The 11,970-nt window shown below is 39.0% G+C and overlaps 1 protein-coding gene across 3 annotated transcripts in view; it reads left to right on the top strand.

Annotated features, from left to right (window-relative positions):
• Positions 1-579: 579 nt before the first annotated feature.
• The window catches only part of PARN (poly(A)-specific ribonuclease), a 139,191-nt gene continuing 127,800 nt past the window's right edge, over positions 580-11,970 (top strand). The window contains exons 1-6 of one of the 3 annotated variants that reach the window (XM_011358390.2): positions 580-737; positions 1,199-1,276; positions 2,587-2,666; positions 3,144-3,211; positions 3,296-3,377; positions 9,714-9,774. In XM_011358390.2, coding sequence (XP_011356692.1) covers positions 719-737; positions 1,199-1,276; positions 2,587-2,666; positions 3,144-3,211; positions 3,296-3,377; positions 9,714-9,774 — 388 coding nt within the window. In that variant the 5' untranslated portion in view covers positions 580-718. Of the gene's footprint in view, positions 738-1,198; positions 1,277-1,775; positions 1,796-2,586; positions 2,667-3,143; positions 3,212-3,295; positions 3,378-6,906; positions 7,127-9,713; positions 9,775-11,970 lie in introns of those variants that run through there. The other 2 variants (XM_023529642.1, XM_023529643.1) reach the window with 2 other exon arrangements.

Here is an 11,970-nt window from a genome sequence, read left to right as displayed (position 1 = left end):
AAGTCTTCTCACCAATTTCATAGTTGGCTTTTGTGAAAGACCAAGGTGAATTCATTCACTCAACTCATGTTTATTGAGTTGGGCATCTACTGTGTGTCAGCCTTGTAGGCTCGGGATCAAGGGCAAATCCCAAAACTGTTAGGCAAGACCTCATCTGTTTTGCTCGCCATTTCCAGTGGCTAGTGCGGTAGATAAAGTCTCAGCTTTGCTTTCTCCATTATTTCTTTAACCTCCCTCCCATTGTTTTTATTGCTTTTTCCTCGAAGAGATTATTGTGCTCCCAAGAGGCAAGTTTGATTCCTGCATGACTTTCCCCTCTTCCCCCAAGCTAAGCTCCAATGGGGCAGGGCCCCTGTCTTTTCTGTTCATCACTGTATACCCCACTCCTTTCAGAGACCTAGCACGTAACAGGAAACCAGGAAATATTCGTGTTAAAGTGAATGCCCCATGCCCAACCTCACAAGTTAGACCAACCTTGGGGACTTCGGTAGCGATGGCCCCCCACGGCATCCCAAGAAGGGAAGGGAGCCCCACCTTGGCCCCGCCCCTCCGTGACGCAAGCACACGTGACGCGCGCCGGCGCGCGCTATTCCCGGAAATCACCGTCGTGGTCTCCGGCGCTGCTGTCTCCGCTGCTGCCGTGGTGCCTGCGGAACTCTTGCGAGTGCAACGGCTGAGGCGGGACCGGGCAGGGCCGGTGTTCCGGCCACCCTGCAGAATGGAGATAATCAGGAGCAGTGCGTGTCCTCCGTGCACATCCCCGCGTCCCCACGCCCCCCTCACCCGGCCTGTTAGGCCCGGACCGCGGCCAGCGGGTCTGCTTGGCGGGGCCTGGGGCTGAGGTAGCCCCTCAGAGGTTTGCCTCCCTGAAGCCTGGGCACCTCTAGGGGGCTTGGTCCTCTCTGGCTTATGCACCCCTCAGGGCTTTGTTATCTTCCTGCCCGTGCACCCCTTAAGGCCATGTTTCTCTCTGGTCCTTGCACCCTCAGTCCTTGTCTCCCTTTGGCTCATTCACTTCTTGGGGATCTAACCCCCTAAGGCCCGTGCATCTCTCGGGGACTTGAATGCCTTCTGTGTATCCCTCCAGGAGTTGTGCTCCAGCCCTACGCCTTAGGAGCTCCTCTGCCCTCTCCCCTTAGGATCCCGTGGGCAGGGAGACAGGACCCCGGTTCTGAGCTGCTTCTCGGTTTCTCCGCAGATTTTAAGAGTAATCTTCACAAAGTGTACCAGGCCATAGAGGAGGCGGACTTCTTTGCCATCGATGGGGAGTTTTCAGGTATCCCTCGCTTGCAAGATTGAGGCTAGCACCTTGTAATGCATAGCCAAAGATCCTCCTGACGCCCTGTCCCTGACTTCGTCTTGGGGACCCCTTTTCCCTGGTTATAGCCTTGGGCAAGTTTAATGAGTCAACATTTCCTCCTAAACGTTTCAGAAACGAGAGAGACGCGGTGGGTTTGTGATTGTTGGAGCTCTGATAGTTGCAGATGGAGATTACGGTTTTGGTGCTGCTTAGAACAGTTTGACAGATGGTAGAAAGCTTGAGAGTTAGGGTCAGGCCTTTTGTTTATGGCAAAATATACATAACATAAAATTTCCCATTTTAATTAGTTTTACAGTTAAGTGGCATTAAGTACATTCACATTGTTGTTCAGCTGTCTCCATCCATCTCCAGAACTTTTCCTCTTTCTTAACAGAAAATCTGTAGCCATTGAACAACTCCCAGTTCCTCCCTCCCCACTACCTCCTGCAACCACTGTTTCTGTCTCTAAGAATTTGACTACTCTAGGCATTTCCTGTAAGTGGAGTTTTACAATATTTGCCCTTTGTGACAACTTTAGGGTCAAGCTTTTGCAGGTAAATGAGGGTATTCCTTTATGCATGCATTCGTGGACATGTTCGTTGCCTATTTTGGCATGGGTGTATGTGTGTGTAATACTTTACCAACATTTACAATGGCAAGACTAATTTTAAAATTGTTGAAGTCAGTATGAACAGTTGGATTTCTTTGGGATGGATAGCCACTTTCACTGCCTGATTTTACATGTTTAAAAAACTCTAAAGGAATCCATGCTGGGTAAATATGATTATTGACTTTAATTAAACATGCCCTTTCTAGTTGGAGCCAGTTCCCTGGGAAGCTAAGAGTTTTCACCAGAAATAGTGTTCTCTTGACCTTGAAAAAACCTTTCATTGTATAGATGTTACTCTAAACTGTTGGCTGAGACCGGGACTCTAACAATAATATACTTCATGATTTGTTGACTTCTGATTATGCATTAATCTTTTGAAAGTGGCAATTTATTTAATCATAGAAAGTGAATTCTTAAATCAGTACTGTGTTTTGAAACCTATTTTAGACACTGGGACTGCCCATTCTCAAATTGAAACATTCGTATGGCGAAATTTGTTGTTACAGAGTATAGCTTGATGGCCAGTGAAATTAATGCTAATTTTGAAAAAGTGAAGAAGCACTACCAATTAATTGTAATTCATAAGAATATGAAATTATAGAACCGTTGAATAGTTGACTGACATTTTTACATTAACATTTATTGACAAGTTAAAGACTTATTTCTTAAAATCTAGGAATTAGTGACGGACCTTCAGTCACCGCATTAACAAATGGTTTTGACACTCCAGAAGAAAGGTATCAGAAGCTTAAGAAGGTAAGAGAATGTACTAGAAAAAAAATATCTTCCCATATCGGTCCTCTTTATGTTGAATTATAGAGAAATATAATCTTTAAACTTGCACGTTAACTTCTCGATCCCAGCTATTAAATGTTACTTTGGTGTTATTTAAAACAACAGTAAAAATAATTGTTTGCTGGAAAGCATTTTGGGGAAGGTTTAGTATTTCCAATGCTAATTTAATTTATAGGAAATAAAGTATGGTTATATTAATCATGTGTAAATAGGCCTAATATGATTCTCTGGATGGTGGGTAGGTGCTTAATTGGGAAAAATATTAAGAAATGTATATAAATTAATAACACTTTTGCTACGTATTCTGTAATCTGTTTTAACTGGAAATATCCTGCCAAAGTCAAATTGATAATCAGAAAACCTGCCTGACTGAGAATACTGTTGCTCGCATGGAATACATGGTGCTGTTTTGACAGATGTTTCATTTCCCTTTTCCAGCATTCCATGGACTTTTTGCTGTTTCAGTTTGGCCTTTGCACTTTTAAGTATGACTACACAGATTCAAAGTAGGTTATTTTAACGAGAGGTGGGACTTCTTTTGTTGTGGCATCGCGTAACACCCTAAATCTCCTTTTATGTTATTTTCCCAGGTATATAACAAAGTCATTCAACTTCTATGTTTTCCCGAAACCCTTCAATCGATCCTCACCAGATGTCAAATTTGTTTGTCAGGTTAGTGGAATAATTGTGTGTGGTTTTTTTTTCTTTTTTTTTTCTGTTATGAATTGCTGATGAGGCAGTGTGAACATGTGGGATGAGAATTCTCTTTAACATTTGATTCTGTCCCTAACCCTGAGCTTTGGGCAAATCATTTCACCTCTCCGACCTTCAGTTTTAGGGTTGTAGATTAATGACACTGCTTTCTCATTTACTTCAGAATAAATTAAGGAATAAGATGCAAGAGATAAGCACATGGGAATGGGAACATGAGCTTTATTGTTAGAAAAACTGAATTTGAGAACTTAGCTTTGTAATGTGTTTCTGTTTGGGATTTTTAATATCATATGCCTACATTGAATCTATAGATCAGGACCAGCAGGCTTCTCCGCAGGCCGCCCCTCCATCCCTCTCCCATTCTCCTTGTATGCACCTCCAAGGGTAGAGCTTTATTTTCTGGATGAGTAGAGTATGTGCATGTCTAAAAAGGGAGAACCCAGAGGGGGCTAAACTACATACACTCAGTTCCTCAGTTCCCACACTCATCAATCAGGAAAGAGAGGGTGGAAAAAGACTAATTACTGTTTCCTCCTGAGGAGAAGAGGGCTTACTTTATGAGCCAGCAGAAGGATAGGGGACATTCCTCATCAGAACATCTTCTTTAGGGTTGTGGCAGACACTCAGCAAATATGTTTTTTTTTTTTTTTTCTGGCCTCTTTGTAATCTCTTGTAATGGATAAGGAGGATGTGAATCAGTGGTATATGCATATGTAATTTAAGATGAGTGTTAATCTTTTCTCCCTTATAATCTTGTGCCCTAGCTTCTCTCCCAGTAACAACACTAGCTCATTTGAGTTTTCCCGACTTTCCTCTCTCCTGCATGTAAGTAGCAATGCAATTAAGAATGCCTGAAGGGCAGGCCTCTGAGTGACTGAGTCATGTCACATTCTTTCTGTAATAAGGCAGGATATAAGCAAGTGAAATTGAGAGTTGCTCTCATTATGCCTGGGGCCGAAAAGAAAAAGTGAAGATAGTTTTGGTCTTGTAACCTGTTTTCTTAAATTAGCAAGTAAACCATAGTTGTTATTCTCTTTACCCTGCAATCAGTTAACAGCTATTCATGAGTCACCTTAATATAGGATACTTAATTAAACAGTATTTGTAGATTTTCACTGAGGAAAAAATAGGCTGAGTTTGGGAAATGTGTATGGCTGCAGTTTTCCTGCAGCACCAGGAGAAGACGGTTACTTAAGGTAGGTTCCATGGCTTTAGCCAGGGGTTAATCAAATGAAAGCAAAGGGTAGCAATGAGACCCCTTAGGGATGATACTCTGTTTTAAAGGCCAGCATGAAAAGCTATTTTAGGAAATGTGTTGGAAACAGATCAGAAGAACTCCACCCATTCATTGTACAGAGCCATTTGGTGGCCACACCTGGAACACTCCATGCAGTTCTAGTTGCCACCCACTCCTTAAAAAAGAAAAAGATGTAATAGGTTTGAAGACAGGCCAGAGAATAATGTCTGAAATGGACAGTGGGTTAAGAAGTCTGTAATTCTCTAGTTTGAAAAAACAAAGGCAGAGAAAGGTTTAGACTCAGTATGTAAACTTGTGATTCATGTGGATCAGGTAAAGGATACTATTTGAAATGATACTATTTGAATTTTCTTTCTTTGTCCTGCATCTGAAGTGGTTTTTGTTTTGTTTCAAATGCTATGACTGCAGCACAGTTGCATCTTACAAGAGAGTTAGGATCTATCTAGAGTTAGCAAGTTGAGTGAGAATTCTGTCTAGTCCAGAATCACTCTTGAAAGGGACTTTTCACCCTTAAAGCAGGTGAGGTTTAGGGGTAAAACAACCTAATATGTTCTGTGAAAAATAAGTGTCTACACACAGAGAGAGATGTTCACACAGTAGGCAGGGACGGGTACACTGAGAACCACATACACTCCCAGTGAGTGTCCCCATCCAGGGGAATGGCATCCAGGGGAATGACAGGCAGAATAGCATGGCATTTACATTGCTTTCATCTCTTTTTTTTTTTTTCTCCTTCATTTTTCTGACTGAACATCTATAATTGAATTCATGGAAGATAATACATACATGGTTGTGAAAAATCAAAACATTGCTATTATCTATAGAGTAAAAAATTAGCTTCTTTTTTTTTTATGCCCTCTTTTCCATGCTACTTCCTTCCCCATTTTCACTCTGTTTTTCTAGATTTTATATTTTAATTATGTATTTGCATATATATAATGGTAGCTTTTTTCTTCAATATACACAGAATCCTAATATTCATATTTTATATAACTTTCACTTTCCACTCTACACAGCGTCTTCATATTTCATAGTATAGATAAGTGTAATTTATTGAATTGGAATACAGAAGCTTTCCAGTGGTTCCCTGTTTTAAACAATGCTATAATCAACATTTAAGTGCAATATATTTTTGTGACTATTTAGGAATATTTTTATTGTATAGATTTCTTAGAAGGGAAATTGCTGACTCATAAGACATATGCATTTAAAATTTCAATAGATACCTCAAATTGTCCTCTCAAATTTCTTGAATCCTAAAAATGGTACATTTCACACAAATCAAAGGTAGTGGTTAGTAAACCACAAATAGATTTTGTTGGCTCAAAAGATTTTAAAAAAATTATAGTAAAATAACATAAAATTGACCATTATAAGTGGTTTTAAGTTCAGTGGCATTAGTTACATTTACATTGTGCAACTTAAAGTGTGTTGTTTGAGTGGAAAACATGAGAATAGATGAATGTTTGACTCTGAATTGTTAAAGAGAAGGAAGTTGGGATTTTTTGGACTCTAGTGACAGAAGGAACAAAAATGCTTTCTCTAATGCATTATTATTTTTTTAATTATTTTTTTTGAGTGTGCCTAAATAAAATTTTTTTGGAATATAGCCATATTTATTTACCTATTGTCTATGGCTGCTTTTACACTACAACAACAGGGTTTTCATGACTGAGACCAGATGTGGTATTTTTATCACTTCACACTGCTGCTGCACACTAAAAATCACTGTAACACGCTTTTACTGACAGCATTTCAAGTGCCATGCAGATCACCATACTCGGACATTTTATTATTTTATCACCAGGATATACCTGTCAAATTGAAAAAAAAAAAGTAGACTTAGAATATTCCATTTTTAAGGTACAATGAAGTGTGGATTATTTTGTTATCAAATTAGATGGCAAAACATTATGTTTATTGTGCAATGAACCTGTATCTGTGCTGTAAGAATACAGCACATGTCGACATTACCAGACCAACAACTCATCACAATATTACCAAATCACAAAAAAATTCAGAAAATTACAAAAATTAAAAGCTATATCTCATAGTAAAATTTCACAAAAATAGAAAAGAAAAAAAGAAATGAAGGAAATGAGGCTGTAACCAAAGTACATGTCCAAGTGACTCATTTCCTAGCCATGCAAGAAATTTAATGTTGATTGATTTCAGCAGCAGAAAAAAATGTATCCAGAAAAAATAATCCTGTTTAAGACCATTAGCCTTTGGGTAAGAATAGCTGCTTAAAGTGTTGAGACCACTGGGAATAACATCAATAGTCAAATTTAAATTATTTCGTGAAGGCAAATTATTTTGAGTGGTTTTCCTCAGCTCTTAATAAGTCAGACAGGTTTCAGGATACTGTTCATTTGTTCCTGTTTATTCAAGGAGTCAATGTTTGAAGTGACTGGAGAATTAGCCTCTCTGAATAGGCTGCATGAAACAGGTGAGAATATTTTGAAGAAGCTGAGAAAACACTAATTCAATGCACCTGAAGGGAAATCAGCTGTGTTGTGTTACAACTTATGGAAGTAAAAACAGGTTTAATTTGATAGGTTTACTCTTGTGAAAATGTATGTCTGGAAAGGTCTTTATTTCTCCATCATATCTGAAGGAGCACTGTGCCGGATACATTATTCTTGGCTGGTAGTTCCTTTCATTTAATAGTTTGAATATTTGATTCCACTCCTTTCTGGCTTGTAAGGTTTGTGCTGAGAAGTCCGACAATAATCTAATGGTTTTTACTTATAGGTTACCATCTTCTTTTCTCTGGCTGCCCTGAGAATTCTTTCTTTGTTGTTGATTTTTGATAATTTTAATACAATGTGTCTTGGAGAAGGCCTTTTTGGGTTGAGATAATTGGGTGTTCTGTTGACTTCTTGAATTCCAAGCTCCAGCTCATTCCTTAGATTTGGGAAATTCTCATCAACTATTTGTCTGAAAATGCTTTCTAATCTCTGCTCCTTTTCCTCCCCTTTGAGAATGCCCATTATTCTTACGTGTCTTCTCCTGGTGGAATCAGCTAGTTCTTGTATTTCTTTCATTATTTTTCATTCTTTGGTTTCTCTCTTCTTCCTTCTGATTTATTTCTAGATTTCTGTCTTTGATATTACTGATGTTTTCCTCCTTTTGGTCGACTCTATTTCCCAAGCTTGCTATTTCATTTTTCAACTCTTGCAGTGTGTTTTTTATCTCCAGAAGTTCTATTTGGTTCTTTTTGAGAGTTTCAATCTCTTTGCTCTGCTCATTTAGTTGTTGTTTCAATTCCTGAAATTGTTGCTATGACTTGTTTTGGAACTCACTGAGTTTTTTCAGAAGTACCATCCTGAATTCTTTGTCAATTAAGTCGCATATTTCTATGTCTGTAAGCTTATTTTCTGGAGATTTTCCTCTTTCTTTCTGAGCTGCCTTGTCACCTTGGTTGTTCATGGTTTTTAATGGCCTATTTCTCCACCTGGGTATTAATGGAAGTGTTTTCTGCTTCTAGAAGGAAGATTTATTATATAAAGGTCTCTCTTTAGCCTGTTGCAAAGAAGGCATTTTTATTTTGGTTTCCAGTAGGTGGCGTCTAAGCTTCTTGGAACCATGTGGTAATTCTTATGCGCAGATCCCATGCTCAGAAGTGCTCTAATCCATTTTTCAGTGCCTCTGTCAGTGATGGAATATTTAGGTGGACCGAATTATAGGAATACTCAGGCATGGGAGACAGAAGGAAGCTTGTGGTCCAAGCCAGAAAACATTAGGTCTTGTTTCAGAACAGGATAAAAAGGGAAGATGTGGGGGAAAGGATTGCTTGTTTTAAACCGTAGAAAACCTGGACATGAAGGAAAATGATGTGCATGTACCCAAGTGTGTGTATGTGTTTGTATGTGTATCTGTCTGTATTAAGATTGCTTTTTGATATCCCACCATATTTTAAAAAGAATTTGTGTTGGCTATAAAGATACATGTGGTATTTACCTTTTAAGATTAAAAAAATGAAAAATTGGAAGGAAAATGAAAATATTACTATGATATGATTAGGACACAGAATTTGTGCCAAAGAAAGTCTCAACTATTTTCTTATGAGCTTCCTACAGCTCCGAAAAGAGAGAAACACACAATCTATGGCCATAGGATCAAAACAAACCAGGGCTCAGGAGAAGTTCAGCTTTGCTCGGACTAGAGACCTCACATTCCCTCTTCTATTATCATAAAGAAATCATTAATGTAGAAAACCTTGTCTTCAACCATATCTCTAAAGTGAATACTGTAATGAGTTTAATGGGATGGTATGATGTCCCTCCATCTAGACTAGTTATACAATGTCAAATTACAATTCAGGAAAGGTAGGTCGATGAGGGGCCAGATTAAAATGAGTCAGATGCATCACCATCTCATGTTCTGACTTACAACAAGAGTAAAGTTATAGCTGAAGTAATGTTTCCGACTCTTCTGTCAGTTTGAATAAGAACTATGTGATTGTGCCATTCTTGTGTACTTTTTGTAGTATTATTAATATTTTTATTTAAATTTACTTATATATTTCAACTCACTCTAGATTTGAATTATGTTCATTTAATAAGTCTTATTACTGGGAACTTTTCTCTGTTTTGATCTCGAATGCAAAGAATATCCAATTAAGAGTTTGGGTTTTCAGAATCTAGTTTGAAGTGGTTATTGATGTCTATAGCCTGCACACATGAGCTACCTTAAACTTGAACCTGGAGTAAGATTATATAAATACATTATAGTCTCCTAGTCAGTACAGTGATCAGGAGTTTTCTGCCCGTTGGGAGAATTTATGTTCACCAAGTAAAAATTTCTTAAATGTTGTAAAACAAAGGATATTTCTTTTTATAAGAAATAAAGGAGCAGAGTCCAGATAGTTTAAGTAAATTAATGGATTGTTTGCCACTTTGGAGTAGAAATCTCTTGATTTCTGACCTTTGGCATGTTGGTTCCTGGCCTTATGGCCTGTTTACTCTCCTGAGTTACTTCTTCGCTTCCGTTCACATACCTGCCACTAACATCACTGTTTATTCTTGTTTCAGAGCTCAAGCATTGACTTTCTAGCAAGCCAAGGATTTGATTTTAATAAAGTTTTTCGCAATGGTAAGATTATATGTGACTTACCTTTAGAACTTGGATTTTGTTGAGAATTATCTTTTTGCACCTGCTCTCTGAGAATCTCAGATTTCCAGTACATCATGTGTGGTCTTAGAGTTTTAAAGACAGTTTTGTTGTGCCTTTTTTTTTTTAAAGCCTGCTCATCCATGAACTGAGTGGGGAGTTGATGCTACTTTCTTTAGCTTTATTGAGGCTTCTCAGACTCCTGATTTTATTGAGTGGCATTTACCTATAGTTTATGTGAATTAACTCCTTATACATAGTTATAGAATAATATAGTTATTCACATTTTATTCTATGTGACTTACTTGCCTAACAGACCACCTGTGGGGGATGCTTCCCTGTTTCCTTTCAGTGAGACAAATGGTATGGTATAGTACTTAAAAAGTAACTGTATTCCAGTAATCCTGTAATGATAAACTCCCTTTTTTAATTGGTGCTTGTTTTATAATTGGAGCTGGTTTCTCCATTTTATGGGAGGAAAGAAGTCTGCGTAGACTGCACACCAGCTGTCTTGTTGTGATAGGCTGCCGAGCACCCTGAGGAAAGGACTGCGTCTCATTCTGTACCCTCGCTGTGTCAGGGAGGTGACTATTAAATATTTGATGAATGCATGTTGGACATTAGGGCACACCAGAGTGGTTTTCCTTCCCCTATTCATTTATTTCCCAAAAAGTGTTTGGAAAAGCCTCTGGTTTTCCCAGCAGTATTAAGCACCTGCTGCTATAAGGTCAATAACTACTTTAAATTCAACTATTCTCCTAAATTGGATTCTTTTCCACGGTGAATGTAGAATTATTGAGTGAGGTAAGGAAGGAGATTTTTCTCATCAAAAGTGCTAGAACCTAGACTTCAAATAAATTCTTTTCCCCTCAGCATGATCTCCTTAGGAGGCGGGGAGAACCCAGGCCCTACTGTCTTTTAATTGCTTCAGTGGTGCTGCATCATAATTTCTATTGACTTTGATTTTTGGAAATACTAAAAAATTTTGGAGCCCAAACTACTTAACATAATGAGTAAACCAACTGAGTAACACAATTTGGGTATATAAAATAATTTTTTTCCTTTGGCTCTCATACTTGCCTCTGAAAACCATTATATAAAATACAAGCACCAGATGCAATTAGAACACTCTCGGAGTAAGTGCAAAATCTTTTGAAGGAACTACTTTAACCAGAATCATATGCATGTAGTATAGTGTACAGCTTGATGGTTTTATTTTTGTGAAAGGAGAGAAACAGCCAAATTGGAATGCTCCTCATTCTCATTTTATATTCTGACCCTGCATTCCTCTCAAACACAGGTGGTTTTACCCCTCTCTTTTCATATCTCCACCAGGCAGTGGTGGGTATCCTTGTTTCTCCATGCCAGTTTCAGACTACTTGCATGCCTTCTTCTCAGGAGCCACACTTCTTCTCTGGGCTGTGTCACTCAGCTGAGCCACCCCTCTGTCCGCTGACATTGTGGGCATGGCATTCATCGACAGCCTGGGTTTTGGCTCATTGCCTCCCTCCGTCCTGCCTCCCTCCTCATTCTGGGCGACTTCGGCGTCTACAGGATGGCCACCGGATGCTCTCTCTTGTCTTTTTCTTGACCAGGTGATAAGAGCACCATGGCTCTTATCACTGGTAGCTTCACCCGGCTTCAGCATTTCTCGTTGAGAGCACTACTTCCTGTCCTCATTCGATCACTCCAGTACCTCTTTTCAGCAGTCTGTTGACCTCCATTGCTTTTTCACTGTTTCTTTCCACTTTCCTCTCTTGACTTCCCTCCTTGTCTATGTGGTCCATCATATCCTTCCTTCCTTCCTTTGTTCCTCTTTCCCTCCATTGTACTTGCCTAGCAAGGTCCCAACCCTGGTTGGATCTGACTACCTACCTTCTTTGTTTCCGAGCATCTGAATATTGCTGGAAAACATGACACACCTGAGCTAATTTGTCACTTTAAATTCATGAATACAAGCTTCAAATAAACACTCAGTATGCTCAAAAATCCTACTTTTCTGACTTAGGAATTCCAGCTCTCTGGGATGTCTATTTTTAGCTGTCTCTTTTTCTAGACCTCCCACCCCACCTAATGACCATGTGTGAAAATAAAGCCATCAGAGAAGAGCTGCTTCATGTTCGCACCACCAAACCTCTGTCTGGACCCAGCCTTTTTTGCTTATCTCCTTTACAGCGG

This window comes from Pteropus vampyrus, unplaced genomic scaffold, assembly GCF_000151845.1.
Source record: "Pteropus vampyrus isolate Shadow unplaced genomic scaffold, Pvam_2.0 Scaffold40, whole genome shotgun sequence".
NCBI classification, from domain to species: Eukaryota; Metazoa; Chordata; class Mammalia; order Chiroptera; family Pteropodidae; genus Pteropus; species Pteropus vampyrus.
Note: the sequence above shows the minus strand (reverse complement) of the source record. Positions and strands in the feature narration are given on the sequence as shown.